The 19153-nt window shown below is 51.9% G+C and overlaps 6 protein-coding genes across 6 annotated transcripts; 1 reads left to right on the top strand and 5 right to left on the bottom strand.

The window, feature by feature from the left end:
• Positions 1 to 235: 235 nt before the first annotated feature.
• GCR2 (LanC-like protein GCR2) lies at positions 236 to 1340 on the bottom strand (the record flags this gene model as incomplete). Its single annotated transcript, XM_036646612.1, has 3 exons — positions 236 to 298; positions 416 to 799; positions 855 to 1340. 3 exons carry the CDS (start codon positions 1338 to 1340, stop codon positions 236 to 238), a joined length of 933 nt encoding a protein of 310 aa, XP_036488951.1.
• Positions 1341 to 6220: 4880 nt separating this feature from the next.
• On the top strand, positions 6221 to 6947 carry CGCS363_v014762 (uncharacterized protein; the record flags this gene model as incomplete). The annotated part of the gene is made up of 4 exons (XM_036646611.1): positions 6221 to 6304; positions 6364 to 6600; positions 6653 to 6752; positions 6808 to 6947. 4 exons carry the CDS (start codon positions 6221 to 6223, stop codon positions 6945 to 6947), a joined length of 561 nt encoding a protein of 186 aa, XP_036488950.1.
• A 207-nt stretch (positions 6948 to 7154) lies between these two features.
• CGCS363_v014761 (uncharacterized protein) lies at positions 7155 to 8006 on the bottom strand (the record flags this gene model as incomplete). The annotated part of the gene is made up of 1 exon (XM_036646610.1): positions 7155 to 8006. One exon carries the CDS (start codon positions 8004 to 8006, stop codon positions 7155 to 7157), a length of 852 nt encoding a protein of 283 aa, XP_036488953.1.
• An 850-nt stretch (positions 8007 to 8856) lies between these two features.
• Positions 8857 to 11682, bottom strand: vpr-8 (Minor extracellular protease vpr; the record flags this gene model as incomplete). Its single annotated transcript, XM_036646609.1, has 3 exons — positions 8857 to 10921; positions 10972 to 11471; positions 11539 to 11682. The coding sequence occupies 3 exons, from the start codon at positions 11680 to 11682 to the stop codon at positions 8857 to 8859; spliced, it is 2709 nt and encodes a 902-aa protein (XP_036488952.1).
• Positions 11683 to 14014: 2332 nt separating this feature from the next.
• CGCS363_v014759 (Baeyer-Villiger monooxygenase) lies at positions 14015 to 15813 on the bottom strand (the record flags this gene model as incomplete). Its single annotated transcript, XM_036646608.1, has 4 exons — positions 14015 to 14551; positions 14602 to 15167; positions 15217 to 15595; positions 15646 to 15813. The coding sequence occupies 4 exons, from the start codon at positions 15811 to 15813 to the stop codon at positions 14015 to 14017; spliced, it is 1650 nt and encodes a 549-aa protein (XP_036488327.1).
• Positions 15814 to 16596: 783 nt separating this feature from the next.
• HGT1-4 (High-affinity glucose transporter) lies at positions 16597 to 18194 on the bottom strand (the record flags this gene model as incomplete). The annotated part of the gene is made up of 2 exons (XM_036646607.1): positions 16597 to 18085; positions 18136 to 18194. 2 exons carry the CDS (start codon positions 18192 to 18194, stop codon positions 16597 to 16599), a joined length of 1548 nt encoding a protein of 515 aa, XP_036488328.1.
• Between the last annotated feature and the right edge of the window lie 959 nt (positions 18195 to 19153).

Raw genomic sequence — 19153 nt, 5'->3', positions numbered from 1 at the left:
CGAAATGATCCCGCTATGTGTTCAACGTCATCGCTTCGAACAAATACAATCGTGTAGTCATGTTTAATTGCATGGAAAGGCTTATCACTAGACTTCAGAATATAGAATTACCCCGGGCATCCCTTTTGCGTATTGAGACCACGTCCAAGCCACGCCAGGCCAGTACTTAAACCACGCCGACATCTTCTGGGGGCTTTCCGGGACAAACAAGGTGTCGTCCTCTTGTCGCTTCTCTTCAATAGTCGTCGGCAAGGCCCATGCCAGAAAATGGCTTCTCCTTGGCCCAAGAGGGAGCACCCTGGTTTGGTCAGCATAATCTTGATGCCAAGGCAAAAAGATAAGATACTCACATTGCATTGCCCAGAATCCCATGGCAAATGCAAGGGTCCTTGCGTAACAAGCCCGTATTCCATACTGCCTGTTGTCCGCGTTCAATGGCTTCATTCATGATGTCGTGCATATCCGGGAATAGGCGGCGGATGTGCAATAGAGAGTCGACAAACCCCGGAGCACCATGACAAAATTGAACAAGACCTTCGTATCGAATATCATCGTCATCTTTGGTGGTCCAGTTGCCATCTTCCCGCTGGAGACTTAGCAGTCGTCTCAGAGAACTTTTGATCATCGAGTTGCTAGCAAGTTTCGGGTCTGTCAACAGGAGCTGGGTCAAAATGCCAATGTCTCCGTGCACGGCGCCGATGTAGCGCTTGCCCCGAAAGACCCACGCGGGCCCAGCGCCGAGAGTCTTCTCCACCATCCGGGCTTTGACGAGAGTCAGAGAGGATGCGACTTCAGGTCTCTGTCTTCAGGTCAGTTGAAAGATCTCGGCGTCTGCGGAACCTTTACTTAGTTACCCATGATTCAACCGCGCGGATCATGTACAGCAGCCCAACGTAGCCAAACAGTAGCTCGAAGGGATGATCTTCAGCAACGAGTCGGTCAAGCTCACTGCAAAACGCGGGAGCATTGGCCTCGTCCACCATTGTCTTAACAGCCAAGAGTGCAACGCTCTCGCAAGCTAGACCGCAAGGGGCGGAGTTCTCTCCGGGACGCTTCGCCGATGCATAGAGACTTGCCCAGTGGCTGAGCAACTGATCTTGCACTTGCATCGATGGATATTGGGCGCTGAGCTTCAGTAGCAAAAAGGCGAGAGATGTAGGGCCCCGAAAAAGACCACGACATTGGTCGTTCGAGTATTCAGCCAGTGGCGGCGTGTCGACGAGTACATGCGTTAGCGCTTCATGAATGAGAGCTTCTGGATCACCCGAGAACGTGAGATACTCTGGTTCTTTGACGTTGTTCGGGATGAACCGAGATTCAGGTGGGATAGGAACAGCCATATCGGTTGCCCAGATCTTCCAGGCATAGAGTCGTCGTGATTGATGCTTTGCTGGTTTGATGCCCTGCGCTGACGAGTTGGTGTTCAGATGCGGGGAAAAAGTAGCAATCTTATCTGAACTGCCATCTTTGGCTGGCATACGACGGGATTATTCATCATGATGCACTGGCGGGCAGGCAGCTTAAGCACCATCTATTCACCACGCCCTGGCCGATCGGCCGTTGCGCAATGTAACAAGGTTTCTGGACTGCGTTAACCCAGAGAATTTAGGCTAGAGCGCGAGGAAGAATCGGCTGGTACGAAGCAGATTATTCATCACGACAAAAGTGCGATAATGGCCGCATTAGCGTTATGTAAGCAACCACTATTCCTCGAACATGAATGAATGCCTGCCGTACCGCACTCTTCAAGTCATTGTGTCATTGGATACAATCTTCAACAGAACCTGTTTAGTCTGTTCTTCCACGACTGGGCTTGTTCTGAAAGTGATTTTATCCGCATATTTCCTTGCATTACACGTCATTAGCGAACGTCCGTGAGGCTATCTGGAACTTTGTGGACAGGCCACCATAGAGGTAGGCAGTCGAAGCGATTGGGCGCCCTGAAATTTGGTTGGTTTGGGATAGTTGCTGATTGCTGACGTGGTCCTCATAATCTGCCTCGCCGTATGATTGCTCACATCTGGTAAAGCCAAGTGAGCCTCACGCCTGACCTAGCCTTGCCCGTGTGCGTGTGCTGGGAAATAAAGATATCAGTATTTAAATACATTATCTGAATCATACACCCATCCTACGGTGTACGCCTTTTTAATTATGATCAACTTCGCTTTCGTGACCAAGACGTCTCGTTCCTAGATCACAAAGGAAACTTTTAATTGTCGCATCGTTTGAGATCATACTGTCGGCTGCTGGCTGCAACACACATCTCCTATAGCCGTTAGGAATTATTCTAACAGAGTCTTACCCGCTACAGTCTTTCTAGATGACTGCATCGCTATGGGGAGGATAAACACTGGCTCCATGGGATCTGATCGCGCGGTTCACGAACATTCCGAGAATGAACCCTCACCAGCGTGGAAGCAAATGGAAGCGGCTGATTCAAGCGTCAGTGATAATACGTCGTAACCTCACGTGGTTGGTGTATAGGCGCTGACCTACCTAAAGGGATACTGGGTATCCAAAGATACAGGTGCCAACGTAAAACGGATGTAAGACTGCTTTTCATTGAAATCTTTTCTTCAACGTCGGCTCATCGTGAATAGCACCGTCTCAAACCCAACCCAAAATGTGGCTGGAGTTTTGATTTCCAATGAGCCTTCACTGGACGCTGCTTCCACATCTCGACTTTTCCAGAATCATTTCAAAGGGGGGAACTTCTTAGGAATCTGGGATGTGACTGTAAGTATTGTAGTCTTTGTTACGCGAGTCACAAACTTTCTAGCTGCGGAAGCCACACATTAACCCATCTCTATTTCAATCAGAATGGCGACGCGAATGTCGTACTTGACATGCATATTGTATTTGTCAGACTTCATAACTTAGAGCATCCATCTCCGAAAACGGCTCCTACATCAGGTTCTGTCGCAAGCCCTGCATCAGAATTCATCACTCAAAGACCCGACGACTATCAACTATCCATCCAGATAATATGTCATTCCGATGGTTCATTTACTACTATCATCCTTCTAGATGAGCTTTCCGATGCATCGGGTCCAGAATCCATATTCCATCACGTCTTCGACACCGATCTTCGATCATTGACAACAGCCGATTCGAGTACCACCAGACTCAGCAAATGTCTTGAAATACTTAACTTGCATGTCGGACAAGTCGCGTCCGAGTGGGAGAGTGTTTATTCGCAATTCTCTCAAGCAACCACTCAGCTGGTAAGGGCCTCTCATGTTCTATCAATACGGGCAGAGACATTGCTTCCTGAGCTCCTGCCCAACTGTTCATGTCTATGCTAAACTTAAGTGCAATGACTGATGCGAAAATCTTTGCCTAGCTCTACAACAATGCTGTGATTGTTGAGAGTCCGAGTGACGTTTTTCTCGCTCAAAGACGAGGTCTGGAAGCCCGAAGATTGACGTCAATGCTCATAATCAAACTTGATCGCATAGTCGAGGCGCTTCGTTCTTCCAGACTCGACAGCCGGCTGGACACGCCTGACTTCAAAGCTTCAGGGCGTTCGGTCAATGAATTTGAGTGGAGCCCTTGGTACGGAACCTTTGAGAAACTGCTTCGGGTTTTGATGCAGTTAAGATCTCTAGAAACGAAAATCGAAAACCATAATTGTGAAGTAAGTAGCGAGACGGGTGTATTCTGATGAATAGACTCAGATACCTACCGTCGCTGAAGTCTCTGGATGCTTCTTTTGATTAACCTTCAATATCAGGTTTCACTGCGTCATCTCTCCGAACATCGAAAGCGGGAAGCGAACGAGAGGGTTAGAGAATCTCTTCACAATGGAATCTCATCCTCGAGACAAATTAGGCTACAACATTTGAATGTCACCATTGTAGGTTGACTCAAAATCCATACATCTTACTCCTTACATTATAATTGTGTTGACTATTGTGGCTGTGGGTGTCTCTAGCTCCGAGTACTGTCGCCGATGGTTCTCTCCGCTTCCATGATACAAGCTGGGATGACTTTTGGGAGTTCTATGTTCTCATTTGTTGTTCTCTCCGTGTTAATCGCTGCCATCACCGCAAGTCTTGAGTCCCCAATTCGGAGATATCATGCCTTTACGAAGACTTTAGCAAAGTCCAATGCTGCCGGAAACAAACTCGCACCGCACATTTTTCAGAGAGACGAGACTGTTTTCAATAAATACATGGACCCAAAGGGTGGGTTCAATGACTCGCCGCATCACAAGACAGTCTACACTAAGCCTTGTAAGTCTTCTTTGAGAAAGGTAATTACGTGAACAATTGTAAGTTGACCGGAGGCACTAGTGTCGAATGTTATGCAACAATCGCCTCCGTCCCGTCGACTTACCTTAGCAAGCCAGCTCATGGTCTCAGCCAGGCAATTTTGTGCCAGTCGACGGTGCATTAGTTTGGGTACATGCTTTCAAATGCTCATGCCCAGCCAACCGGTAGCACCAGGTCACGTCCTAGTCTGCTGGAAATGCGTGCGTAACTAGCCCCTTTACTGCCATGTTAAGACACAAGGAATCTAAACATTCCCAATGACGCAGAAATGCGGAGAGAAACTGAAAATACAAGTTGAAACGTCTCATCAATCCGTCGCAGTTGAATTTGCTCGAAAGGCATCTGGGGGTGAAGTTGTCGTTCTCCCGGCCACAGATTTGGCTAATACTACGAGCTCTACTCCTGAACTTTCTGCAAGCGAACCCACCGCATCTGAGCCTTCGAACTCTGGAGACAACCGATCAATCTCCTCTGCGCCGACCACCGCGGACAAACAAGACTCAACTGACCAGTTCACAGCCACCGACGGTGTCAAAAAGTACATGTTGCTTTGCGTGAACAGTCACAAATACGTTATTCTTCTGGAAAACGTTGATGTCACGACTGTCCATTCAGACGAAGATCTATTCAACAAACTCAGGTCAGCATATAATAGGCATCGCGGGGATCCTCTATTTCGGCCATCTACGGATGACAGGAGCTTCATGGGTCTGCTTCGCGCGGTGTGCCGCAACATCAGGTCGAAGAATGTGAGAAATCCTTTTTACAGAGCAAGCAAAATGCAATACATCAAGGTAAAACCTCAAATCTGCCCACAAGTATCATGTGACTTCTAAAATTGCTTTCTAGCTTCAGGTATTCCCTCTCAAGCACGAGCAAGATCGTGTTGGCGGGTACACTGTCGACTCTATTCCATCAAAAGAGGAAGCGCATCGGTATAAGTATGCATTCAGTCCTTGCCCTCCGAAATTTGGGAGGTTTCCATTCCCTCCCGACCACTTTATGCACGCGTTCCTCAAACCTGGGGACCACTTTGAGTCCCGGTATTTAGCAGCACAAATGTTGCCGAAAAAGCTCCATCAAAAGTTATCCTGGAGCGACTCCGTCAATGACCCGGATAACGTACCCGAAGGCTGGGGCTTCTACATCGAGGAGGACATTGATCGGGCCTTCGTCGCTTTACTAGCCACGATTTTTGCAGCGCTCATAGCCCTCGTGGCGATCCTCTGGTCTTGCATCAAAGGTGATGTTCAAGGTGGCATGGGAATCGGTGGATTTGGTGTTGGACTTTTGGCGATATCATTTACCATCTTCATGATGGTGGTTTTCGGTTTTCACTGCTGAGTACTTTCGGTTTGCAAACGTGCGCCGTCGACTCAGGTGTCATGTTTATGTGGGCTCCAATCCTCCACCCGGCCAGTTCGTCTGAATCTGATTTGTTGGCGTCAAGAAATGGAATCCTAGTTTCATCCCCCTTTTCCATCTGAATTGATCTCTCCCTTTGTTGCATTCAAGATCCAGTCAATCGGTCCCAGAACGTCGAAAACTCCACCAATTGCTGCATGTTTTCTTTTCAATTTGCGGTTCCGCCAGGGGCCATGGTGGGTTTCTTGGTTGTTTACAGCGCAAGCCGTGGTGCCGCAAGTTAATTGTATCAGGGGCTCAATTGGCGGCAATTGCCCTGCCATTTGTGGAGAAATCACCGGGAATAGAGGGTGGCACGCGTATGCGATGAATTAAACAACGGCGGAGGAACAGTTCCTGTCGATCCATCTGCCGCCTTTAATCTCTACCCGCGAAACACGTCCCAATCGGGCGCTAGGAGGTTTGTACATCTGATTCTTTAAAACCGCCTCTTTTTCTGCCCAGGGACGGGAAACCGGCACTCTGCTTTTACGCAATCGTCACTCATCGGCACGTTTTCCGAAACCCAAAAGTCTTGCAATATGTTGTTCACTCAAGCTATCATTGCGGCTCTGGTCACCGGCGTCTGGGGCCACGGCGTCGTCCAGACCCCGGAGCCTCGCACGGTAAGCCCCGGATCCGATCGCCGCATCATACCGGCTCCGAACTGACTTTTGATCGACAGACCGGAACGAAGCAGGAGGAGCTCTGCGGTACTGCAGTCACCAACAAGCTCGACAGCGATCTTGCCGGACCCATCGAGAACGCCATGGCAGTTGCCGACGCCGACTACAAGTGCAACGCCTTCATGTGCCGTGGATACCAATGGGAGGATAACGTGGACCTGCTCATGAACGTCACTGCTGGACAGGTCATTCCCTTCCACATTGACCTTGTTGCCGGTCACAGACCAGGTCACGCCGTATGTTTCTACACAGCAGTTGATGCTTCACGACGTACTGACTCTGTCTCAGAACATCTCCGTTATTGACCTCGCGACAAACACCGCCATCGGTGAGCCTCTTATCACCTGGGACGACTGGCCGACCGAGAACCCCGACCCCCTTGCTGACAGTAAGTCGGATCAATCCTCACGGGCAGTGACGTATTGTACTAACTCAGGATGTAGCCGATTTCAACGTCACCATCCCCGATACCCTGGCCGACTCCTGCAACGTTGGTGGCAAGTGCGCTATCCAGTGGTTCTGGTACGCCGAGACCAACAAGCAGACCTACGAAAGCTGCATCGACATCGCCATCGTAGCGTAAGTTGAGGACGTGCGGTACAGAGGCTGGGCCTCATCAATTTGACACCTTCACCCGGTACATATTACCCAACTGTTGAGTACATATTTTAGAAAAGCACATAGCACCTGTGTATATCAAGTCAACTTTCATGCTTGAGAGTGTCTATTGACATGCACCATTCATACCACCTATCCCATTGTGCAAATGTGCCAAAACTTGCACTGTACATCACCAACTCGGAATCGCAACATCCCGCGGCCTCGTCACGTAGCATTCCGCGTAAAACCATCCATCTTCTTCTAACCCCTTTGTATCCAAGCCTCTTGCTCTCACGTCAGCGACAGCAGCACTCTGTTCCTCCCTTGTTGTGAATCTTCTCTGACGGAACAGGTGTCCGGGAATCTTTTCGGTGACAAGTCCATGTTTCTCCTCCAAGACGTCCGCAATCTCATCAAACGAGAAGACTCTGAGCACGAACGTTACAATCCACAGCTTCGAAGAATCTTCAACCGCGTCAGCGATGCGGGAGAAGGTGCTTGCGCCAACATAGCCCACTCCCCCAGTGCAAACTACCACCTCAACGTCCTTTAATCCCTCGCGCAGTGAGAGCGATGGGTCAGATGTCTCGAGATTCTCTGCCCATCCATCTTTCATCAAGCCCGTCTTTACCGCGTAGGCAATCGCTTCAGGAGCGATGTCGAGACCTAAAACGTCGACCTCCGGGTGGATAAGCTTGGATGCGAAGAAACGTTTGTCGGAGATGATCTGGTCCCGACCAGACAGTCTGGGAGAAGATGCGAGATGGGCTGATAGTGCATCGAGTGTGAGGTCGTAGCGGAGCAGGGCGGCGTTTATTCCGTACGAGCAGCACACGTCGAGAACTTTACGAGGCTGGACATCTTCCGAAGGCGAAGAGAGCTCGAGGACTCGCTCCACGAACGGAAGTGCTTGTTGTGGGATTTGATACTGAAGTGGAGTGAGAGCCTTGAAGTATGCTCTTGGATCTGGCTGGTTATAGATCGAGTTGAAGTCGGCTTTGCGGGTGTTGGTGAACTGGTCAGGTCGCTCTTCGATCGTCATTTTTGGCAGTGAATGGGTCCTCTTTAGCTAGAACAGCAAAAGAGCTACGAGCAATTGAAAGGTTCTGGGTGCCAATGAAGCTTAATGAAACAGACGTCTCGGGGCTTGATTGATAATCATTTGCGAGGACCCATGGGTGTCTTTTAAACACTCATAATATGCGGAATGGTTGCTCCAACATCATTGATTGCATGGTCTGTCCAATTTCCAGGACCGAATGAAAGTCCCCCTCTTCTGTTTTCACATGCATTGAATCGGATTCATGTAAGACCAGGTTGATCTGACTGACGTATGCTTCAGTCCATATTCAACCTCCGGCCCCTCGCTTCCCGAGTTACATCCCGCATGGCTGCGGCGCGGGCCGTGAGACCCCTCTCCCCGCTCCGAGATCAGGTTATGACCTTTCCGGGCTCACTACCTATAGGCAACAATATGTACGATATATGCGCGCATGTTCGCGAAGTGGATACCTCGTTGCTGAAGCGATGCATGTTTGAGCTCTAAGCAGGCGAATCATTGCTCCATTGCGTAGATCGCTGAAGTAGCGTCATGCATCACAATCCATCCTCAGGAGATGCGCGATTTTGGAGGTCGACTTGCGCATCGTGTCGTTCCTAGATCCAATGCGAAATGACACGTTCGCAGACGCTACATAGAGGTGACACATGGCTATCCACGGATTGGTCGGCTGGGATTCCACGGACGAGGACAATGTCACCGATATTTCTGATAGCTTGTCTACGGGCATGGCTACACATGGAATAATCGGATAGACTGTTTACATTATGCTATTACCAGATCATACTATGTATCCGCGATTACGTCCTCCTACATCCCGCCCCGCGCTAAGCTAGTACTGCCCCAGAACCTGGATCTGCGGAGTCTTGAAGACATCCCAGTTGTCCGCATGCGTGGGGTTACCGAATGGCCGGAGCGCTGCAAAACGGATGGTGTAGTTGCCAGGAGCGATCTGGGTACCGTTGCCCAGCTTGCCAAACCACCAGTGCTCGTGGTAGCTCGCAGCCGTGTTGCGGTAGATGTCAGTGATGGGGTAGGTGAAAGTCTCGTCGGGGTCGTACTGCTCCGGGTCGAACACCTCAACCTCGCCAGAGCCAACCCAGGAAGCTGCCGATCCGATGTAGCCGTTCTGTCCGACGACGGGAGGGTAAGTCCACTGGCGCTCAGTCCAGCCTGCCTCATAGATGTCCCAACGGACCTGGCGGGATCCCCAGAGGAGCTTCTGGAAGATCTTGGGGAAGTCCTGGGCGCCGGTGCTGAGGTCGAAGGTGTACGAAGACTTCTCGCTGATGTCGATCTCCTCAGTCGTAGAGACGGAGATGGGCCATCCTGCCTCGTGTACACCACCGAGGGTGTTGCGAAGATCAGCTCCAACGCCGGCGTAGGGTACAGACACTTGCTCGCCGTTGCTGCCCTGGATAAGGACCTTGCCTCCGTACAGAGGCAGGCCAGTGATGTTCCAGCCGAGGTTGTCCGGGTTGTTGAAGTTAACAGAGACGGTCTTGGTCTCGCCGGCCTTCAGGGTGAAGTCACGGGGCAGGCTGATGTCGGGAGTGTATGTCTTGGGAGAGAGTTGGGCGAAAGTCTTGACGCGCTTGGTTCCGGGAAGACCGCCAGAAGCGGGAATCCAGGCAAGGGCATCTACACCGGCGTTAGGCTGGACGGAGAACTTGTAGGTAATTTCCGAGTCGCCGTTGTTGGTGACGGTAACGTCGTGGTAACGGCTGAAGTAGCGGGTGTCGTTGAGCTGGATCTTCTCGAACTCAAGCTGGGTGTCATAGTGGAGGACCTTCCAGGCGTCGATCATGCCGTTGCCGACCTGGGCCGGGGGAGCAGTGTATCCGTAGTCGGTAGCGGTACCGTCAGACCAGGGCAGAGCATAGCCACTGGAGATGATGCGGCGGGAGAGGGCGCGAGCAAACCCCTTACCCTGAACGCTGCGGCCGCCGTGTTGGCTGATGTAGAGGGCGGCGACTCCAGCAACGTAGGGACAAGCCATCGACGTACCGCTGAGAATAGCGTAGCTGCCGTCGAGGTAGGTGGAGAAGATGTTACCTCCGGGAGCGGCGACGTCGGGCTTCAGCTGGTTGTCCCAGAGAAGACCCCAGCTGGTGAAGGTGTTAGGGCGGTTACCGGCAGGGTAGTCCAGGGCAACAGGGGCTTCGGGGTTGTTGGAAAAGTCAGCAGTGACGTTAGTTCCGGCCTTGATAGCCTCGATAATAGAGACGCCAGAATCGGCGCTGATCAGGGCAATCTCAGAGTCGGTGTTGCTAGTACCAGGTGTAGTCATGGGGGAGGCGTTGTTGTAGATCAGAATGTACTTGGCACCAAGAGCGGCCAGGTTCTCTTGCTTGGTCTGGAACGTGCATGTTCCTCTGCGGACCAAGGGGATCTTGCCCGTCAAGTCGGGGCTTCCCTCAGGATAGGGCTCGCAGCCGTCAGCGGGGTCGTCGGTGTTTGTGTTGAGAGCAACGATGGGCCAGTCGGTGATGGTGCTGGGGAAGTAGCTCTCAGCTGGGAGGTAGCCGATGCGGCGAGTGTCGGAGTCGCCGAAAGTGGCCTCGAAGGGGATCGCCGGGAAGACCTCAGTGTCGATGGAGGCAACGGCGACAACATTCTTGCCGGATGAGCCAGAGCTGCCATAGAAAGGACCGGCAGATCCGCTGTTGCCAGCAGAGATAGTGACTACCACACCTTCATCGACGAGACGGGAAGCAACCTCGGCCCAAGCGTTGTTAGACCATCCGTTGGTACCGCCGATACTGGCGGTGATGATATCAACCCCGTCGTCGTAGGCAGCGAGGAAAGATTCAATTAGAGTGGCAGAATCCGTAGAGGCTGCGTTGGAGAAGACCTTGTACGCGTGAAGCGTCGCTTCGGGGGCAACGCCAGACCAGCTATAGCCAGTTAGTTCAGCTCACATCAGGTAGTACGACGAAGCCCTTACAGATCATTCTTGCCGGCGATGATACCAGCAACGTGAGTTCCGTGCCCACGAGTATCCTTGGGATCTTCATCGGGAGCCTTGGGTCCGCTCTGTGGATACAGACCGTCACCGACGAAGTCGTAACCGGCTGCGACCTTGAAACCAGGACCAAAGCCTCCACCGAGCGCGGGGTGGTCATAGTAAATACCGGTGTCGACGACACCAACTTTGACGCCTTTGCCGAAGATACCCTGGGCATGAAGCTTGGTCACGCCAGTGGCGTTATGCGTAGTATAAGCCGGCGCCTCTTCAACGGCGACAGCCTGGGGCTCCACAGGTCCAAGCTTGACCTGCTCATTAGGCCAGACGTTCAGGATGTCAGGGAGTTCAACCAGAGTGTCGAGCGTGTACGTCTCAGTCTCGATGCTGGCGCCGGAGAACACATCGCTGGCAAACTCCTTGACGACCGTGATACCGTCGGTAGAAGCGACATTCTGGCGACGACGACGCGCACTGGATCCCTAGAAGACGGTGAGTGTCAGCTGGGGACTACAACCTAGGGCGGCAGCCCTCGCAGCGGGCACTCACTGGAGCATATTCAATGATGAAGCTTTTGGCTACATAAGCGATCGCCTCACTGTCGGCACCGGCTTCCTGGCGAGGAACAAGTGCCGCAGCGCCACCGAGGTGGAGGGCGAGGACGAAAGCTGAGACGGTGGCCGAGATGCGCATCTTGCCGGCTTTCTGACAGGCGATGGAGACTCGCGGGGCGCAAAGCTACCGGAACAGAGCTCAATCTCCAGCATCGCGAGGAGCCTGGGTGGTTAAGTAGCCACCCTCATGCTCTCTCGGAGAGCTGAGCAGACTGCGCGTATGGAGCCCCTCTGGGCAAAAGACGACAATGGCCCCATGTGAGCGACTCGCCATGCAAGAAGCTAGGGTCGAGATGAGGCCGAGGAAGCTACCTAGCTCATCTCCCCGGTAAAAGACGTGATGCTGGGGATCCAACATCACGTCGATTGGATAGAGCCATTGGTGGCAAGCAGCTAGCTACCCTTGGTGCGTTCGTACATCGTCGCATGGCGGGGAGAGTGCAGAGTTGCAAGGCGTCGCTCGGCGATGCAAGCCAAGACAGAGAATGGCCAGGTGGGAAGCGACAGAGGTGCAGGCTTGGCGTTCTAATAAGGTGCGGTTATCTTGAGCAAGCAGAAAGCAATTTCCGCTTGGGACCCCTCTTCTCATGGATATAGCTGCCGTCGCGGAGGAAGCATGCCGATGAAGGTTGGGTCATCGATGATGAGCTGCTAAGGGTATCGCGAGCTTCCTTGTTGGGACGAGGCGGATGGAACGGCGCAGCCCGGGCGGGGGCCAATAGTTCGAGTCCGGATTGCGTGCGGCCTTCCGACCTACCATCTTGAGCCTGTGTGGGGGGTCCGGTGTTGGTGCTAGGTGCGTCCCGCAAGGTGGTATCAACAGTCTGGGGGTGGGATGCCCATGGCCGTTCTCTACCACTCTGCTCCTGCGCGTTCCAGGCACAAGAGCGCGAGTCGGTGGTGCAAGGTTGCTCGAGTGTTACATTCGGCGGTGCTTGGGCACATGGCGGTGGACAGAGGAGATGTTACTGACTGGGTTGTACAGGATGAATATCAAAGACGTTATCGGAGCTCGTCATGATGTCGAGACTCCAGGATTCAATGAGGGGGGAACCGTTGTGGCCGTCAGTGACTTTCGGTTTGTAGACCGTAGCTAAGATAACATGAAAAATGCCGCAATGCACCAGACTTGCCTCCGATCGGCTATCCGGGCCTCTCGCGGCAAGCTTGTCACGAAGGAAGACATCTCCGGAGAACACAGCGTCTGGTTCGCTTGTACGATTGTCAACAGAGGACAAAAGATCCGAATGAAGAGAAGCGTGGGGATGTGGGAAGGTATGGGAAGCGTGGGTTAGTGCCACGCGCAACTGAGATAAGCTGGTGGCCTGTGTTAAGCCTGACTTTAGTTGCTAACCACATCTGGCAGCTTGAATGCTCATCTCCACCCACAACCTACCTTGAAGGCATTGAGGATTGTGTCAGTTGACATCATTTGTCTGTTCAGACAAGAAGATGATGCCCCTGTGCTTTGACCTCGAGAATAGACGTAGACAGGTCACTGAGGTTATCTTGGACATAATTGGACGCTGAACTGCTGAGTTCAGGTGGAGATGAGATGTCCATCGCTCACGGACACATGGCCAGCGATGATGCCCCCTGTATATACAGTCAATCCCTGTATTCATCCACTGAACCGGGCCGCCCGATCACGAACTCCAAGCCGTGATCTATGACCGATACGTGCTCTACCACAGGTGAAAGAAATTAGCCAAGTACCAGGAGTACGTAGAACAGAGGGACAGATCACAGTTGAAAGACTCGCTGCCGGCATAGCATTCTACATTGATAACTATGCTGCTGCCAGCTCTCCCCACTGCGGACCTTGCTAGTCAAACCCACCAAACACGCCCAGGTGGGCACGCCTTACGCCCCAGTAAAACATGAAAGAGCGCCATCAAAGTCCAGGTCAGGCACCCGATCGCCTCATCCTATGACCCACTGACGGCATATGAAGCCAGACAAACCGGGGTTGCGAGACTGACCAGAGCTGGGCCGGTGTACCTGAGTCAATGAATACGCTGACCACATGCATACGGCTACATCTCGTTTGGAAGGTGTCGCTTTCCGATGAAGTAAGAGAAAGTCACCTGAAGATGGCATCGCTTTCCGACCGGTTGGTTTTCGACCGTATTAGGTAGGTAGATCTGTACATCTTCTAGCCCTTCTCTTGTATGTATCTCTCCTGACAGAAGTGGGCTGCCACCTGCACGCCACCAGGAACGTGAGAGGGGTGCACTGGAGCGAGTCCTTCAGCTGACCTAGACCGAGGTCGGAAGCTGCAAGATACAGAGCCAAGTCCACGCCGAGATTCAGACACCACTGGTGATCATGATGTTAATGATAGATAACTATATCCTGCAACCATATTCTATTCTGCCTTCTGAAGAAGCATCCTTATGTTGATAAAGACATTAGTTGAACAAATAGGCGCCGACTGCGACCAATCCGGCGGCCAGAACAGTCACAAGTAAGCCCAAGCCCAGTCTACCGCCTTGTTCTTCCTTCGTAGCAGCTGCGGATGTGGTGTATCTCAGATCATTCCACGAAACAAAGACGCTTCGAAACCAGAACTTGTACTGCCAGTCCGGGAACATGATGGTGTTTCTGTTCGTCTTCGGGTCAATGAACCACGAGGTGCACCCAGTCCCCCACACAAGACCCTTAGCCTTGTCCTGAGTCTCATTGATGTCCCGCATCTCGGCCTCGGGTGTAACCTCCATGACATCCGTGAGCTTGCCCATTGCAGGGAGCAAAGACCTACGGCTGTGCAAGGCTTTCAGAATCGGTGCTATCGCGCGCATGGTGAAGTTGATTTGACACTCAGTAGTGTAAATGACAGAGAGATGGCCGCTGAGGGTGTTTGGTCCCATCATGATGAACAAATTGGGAAAGCCGGAGAGGCAAGTACCGAAGTAAGACGAGGGCGAGCCGTCGCTAACTATGTCCCACTAACAATGGGTTAAATCATGGTAGTAGAAGTAGATATTGATAGACTTACGTGTTCGTTGATGCTCACACCGTCCTTGCCATAGATCTCCATCGGCGACAGGACCTTCTGCGTATCAAAACCGGTTGCCAGCACAATAGCATGGGCAGAAACATGACGGCCAGACGAAGTGCAAACACCATCTTTGGTGATCTCAGTGATTGGGTCATCGTAGATCAGGTCGACATTCGCGCGGTGCAGGCTGGCGAGATATCCCGTGTCATTGACCCTGCGTTTGCATCCAATCTCCGTCTTCGGGACCAGGAAATCTCGATATTTTGCCGGAGAGTTGGTTCGAATGTAAGCAGCGGCTTCCTCAGACCAGCCTTTTCTGATCTCTGCGCCGGAGGCGGTGTCGAAGCCCTGGAAGCCCTTCTCCTTTTCCAAGTACAGCATCGCACGATATGCGCGCATTGCAAAAGGCACCCATTGCATAGTCCACTTAAACAAGTTGGAGTACTTTGGGTTCTGTCCCTCTGCCAGCCAGTGGGATTGGCGACTGAACTGGGTGACTTTCTTGGCAGCTTCATTGCCTTCGCTGATCGCAGGAACGACTTGCGTGGCACTGCAGCCGTTTCCTGAGGACTATTAGCATGTGCTTATAGACGGCAGATGCACCATACCCACCAATCACTACAACATCTCTGCCTTTCCAGTCAAAGGAATGGTCCCATTCGGCGGTATGGAACATCCGTCCCTGAAAGGTAGATGCCCCGGGAATGTCACACTTCTTCGGGATTGACAACGCTCCGACTGCGGATACTAGAACCTTACAGCGACGTTGTCTGATCTGGGATGATTCCAAGTCTCGTATGGTGACGATCCACGTGCCCGAGGGGCTGTCCCATTTGGCAGATTCCACAACTTGCCGGAAGCGGACGTGTTTCGGGATGTCATACTTGTCTGCCACATCTGTGAAATATCGATAAATCTCAGGCTGTAAGGCAAATTTCTGAGACCAGTTCGGGTTCAACTCGAAAGAGTATGAGTAAAAGTGAGATGGCACCTGTTTGTCCCATGAGTATGAACCCCGTTATAGGCCGAGGGTTGACTGACATCGCATCCACATCCTGGATATGAGTTCACCCACCACGTCCCAGCAACGCTGTCTGACTTCTCGATCAACTCAAAACTTCTTGTCTTGTGTTGACGAATGAGCTGAATGGCTAAGCCAATGCCGGACATGCCAGCGCCAACGACTAGCACGTCAACGTCGTGTGTCATGATGAATTCCAATCGAATCAAATGATCAAAATGGAGTATCTTGAAGAATATGTATGTTGAAGAATCTCAGGTGTCTGATTGAAGGTGAGCTCAAATAGAATTTCTCTTGACACTCAGGGCGACAATGCAACAATCCGGCAGCCCTATCGTACAGAGGAGCTGCACGCACCGTATATGTATCCGACCGGAATATCGCCATGCAAGTATGATTGAAAGAGATGACACTTGATTTACTGATCGATTTGTGCCTTTCTACTTCGGTGGTGAGACTGTAGGTTGCCGTTCGTCCGGTCTTACCAGTCAAATCCAAGGCAATTTTCCCGACGGACTCACGGTCTGTAAGTGTCTCCTTTCATAAGTTTCACGTATTGATGTATAAGAAGAATGATATCATAATGAATTAGAACCGGGAATTCATTGGCAGCTCTGTAGAAACTGATGGCGATGGCGCAGCGCTGTAAAGTGGGACTGGTTTCCAAGATCCCAGGAGAACCCCATGGGGTAACTTCACAAGCCGACGGGATATTGAAAAAGTGAAATTTTCGCGAGTCTTCCCCTGGTGGAATCGATTATCGAGGCTTCGTGGTGTCGAAAAAGACTTATGCACCTGCCGAGACTCATGTTGAGATATGGAAGCTGGGAAAGCAGAATGCAATCTCATATCCGTCTATCTATTATTTAAATACCCATCCATGTGACCCAATCTTTTTGTCTATCCGTCAGATTATCAACAGAGGTGCTTTAAAGGCCTCTTCTTTGTTCGTAACTTATTTTGCCGGCAACCTAGCTGCGATGGACGTGTCCCGCTGCCGCCGCCACACCCAGCCAGCTCTCCCGCTCTCGGCGAGGAGTGATGACACTAGAATTCTCCGAAGTGTCCGTCGTCTGTTCATTAACATTTACACTCCACTGCGACTTTCCCCCGGTCTTCTCTAGCTTTCGCTGGAGATAAGCAGCTTCGATGGCTTCGAGACTCTGATTCTTCGTCTCAGTCATCCAAATGGCGCAGAAGATCACGCTGAGCAGCGTGCAACCTCCAAAGAAGAAGTAGGGACCGTAGGATGAAGCAGCCAGGAATGGCGGCGTGGTCAGTGCCACGACAAAGTTGGCAAGCCAGTTGGAACACTGCCCCAACGCCGCGCCGCTTGATCTTGTCTCACGAGGGAGGCTCTCGACTAAAAACGCCTTCATGCAGATCGCCCAAGTCATGTTGAAGACGATTGCGAACATGTAGATGGAAATGATGACGACCCATCTCCCAGCACCGCCGTCGGAATGGACCAGGTCCGCGGCGTACATCGATCCTATCAAGAACATGATGATGGTGATGCCGATGCCTCCCACAAGAGTCGAAGTACGTCGGCCCCACTTGTCAGCGAAGATGGTGGCCGGAATAGTTACCACCATGATCAATAAGGCCGAGACTCCAGATGCGAGGAAAGTTGCTTCTTCGGATGCCATGCCTGCTTGTCGGAACATGAGCGGGGCGTAGTACAACACTCCGTCAATCCCACTTGTTTGCTGGAAAATCAACAAGAGGCACCCAAAAGCAGTACGGGAACGGTACGGCCCAGAGAAGGCCTTGCGGAAGTCTTTGAATGTCTCTTGTATGTTTTGAACCATGCTCAATTTGGGGGAGTGGACAGTGACTTGACCCTTTTGTGCTAGCATCTCTTGCTGCTCTTCCTGACCGATCCCGAGTTGCGAGACGACAAGGCGAGCCTTCTCGACACGTCCCTTTGCCACCAGCCACCTGGGAGATGGCGGCACGAGAAGAGTTGTCGCAGCAAAGCCAAAGCCAAGGATAGACTCGACAGCCAGGGGCACTCGCCATGAAGCGGATGACCCAGCAATGCGCCCTGTGCCATAGCACATGAAGTACCCCAAAGCAAGCCCGACTGTGAGCATGAACTGGGAAAATGCGACCCAGAATCCTCTCGTCTTCGCCGGGGTGATCTCGCAGACCTGGACGGCAACGGTGCTGACGAATAATCCTGTTCCCAAGCCCTTGATAGCTCGGCCAGCGATGAACATTGCCAGGTGTACAGCGCCACACTCGATGGCGGCTCCGACTCCAAATACGGCTGCGCCAGTAGAAATCATGGCAATTCGGCCGAGTTGGTCTGCCAGCATGCCGGCAAGCAGGGCACTGATCGTTCCGGTTATAAGAAGAGTCGAGACAATGGCTCCGTGTACGGTTGCCGAGAACTCGCCAAACGACTCGGTGAAGGTTGTCATTGCTGTGATTGGGCCGATGCTACCGGTATCAAGTCTAGCATTTATCAGTTGAAACTCTTCTCAATTATCAAGAAGGAAGCATACCCCCATAACATCATAACGGCCCCCGTGGCAATTGACGCTCTGACATAGAGCGCCGGCATCTTCGTGAATTGCATTCTCTTGGAGACTCGAGCTTTGAGTTATCAGATGAGAATTCTGCTATAATACAGACTGGCTACCGACAGCGCGGCCGTGGGTTGTGCCCGTCCAGAATACTTTAAACATCTCTGGGGCCCGCATATTGAGCCGGTGGCTGCGTCTGGCTTTGCTCATAGATTTCTAATCATGTCTCGATCAGGCATCGAGCCGACCGGTCTTCCCACAAGGAGAAAACCCGATAAGAGCCGCACATGACACGATGATTGGGTTTCTTAAGGTCATGCTTGTGAAAAGGTCTCTTTCACCGCAAACGTGCTTGTGACATGTAGTTGATAATGACTCGGCTCGATTGCCAGTTCTCAAGGTCCTCGTGCGCACCCTTTTCACACATCGCCAGACATCGTCGGATTTACCAGCTTTGGAATGGCCGGCAACTTTTCCAGCTGGCGTCAGTTGCAACATCGCTGCCGACTGCTGAGTAAGTTCGGCAAAGCTGCTACTAGATTGAAAAGCGAATCCGAGATTGACTCGGATCATATTGCGCCACTTGCGCTGCCGGATTAGGCAGAATAAGCGCTTCAGTTCGAAAAGGGAAATTTGCCGAAAGCCTCACCTGTCTGACTATTGCTGACTGTACCCAGGGACCGTCGCCTCTCCAAAAAGGAAATATTGCCGACTTCATGTTGCTTCACGTCCACCGGGCTCTTGATACACTCGGAAACGTCTTTTTCGCTTCCATATCATACGGCGCCATTGACCCATAAGGTACATGGTGAACTATCATCACCTGCATGATTGAAGCCAACAACAATACGGACCTTATAAGCACTTGTCCTGTTGGTTTACCCTAAGCGGCGAAGAATAAGTCGACCGGCTTCTCGCCAACCTGCAGGTGCAGCTGACGGGACTATGCTAATGCGATTCACCAAGCAGCTAGTATCCGCGCCCTTGGAAAGACTTG

The sequence above is a fragment of the Colletotrichum siamense genome (genome assembly GCF_013390195.1).
Source record: "Colletotrichum siamense strain Cg363 chromosome Unknown KSG_Cg363_contig10, whole genome shotgun sequence".
Classification (NCBI taxonomy): domain Eukaryota; kingdom Fungi; phylum Ascomycota; class Sordariomycetes; order Glomerellales; family Glomerellaceae; genus Colletotrichum; species Colletotrichum siamense.
Note: the sequence above shows the minus strand (reverse complement) of the source record. Positions and strands in the feature narration are given on the sequence as shown.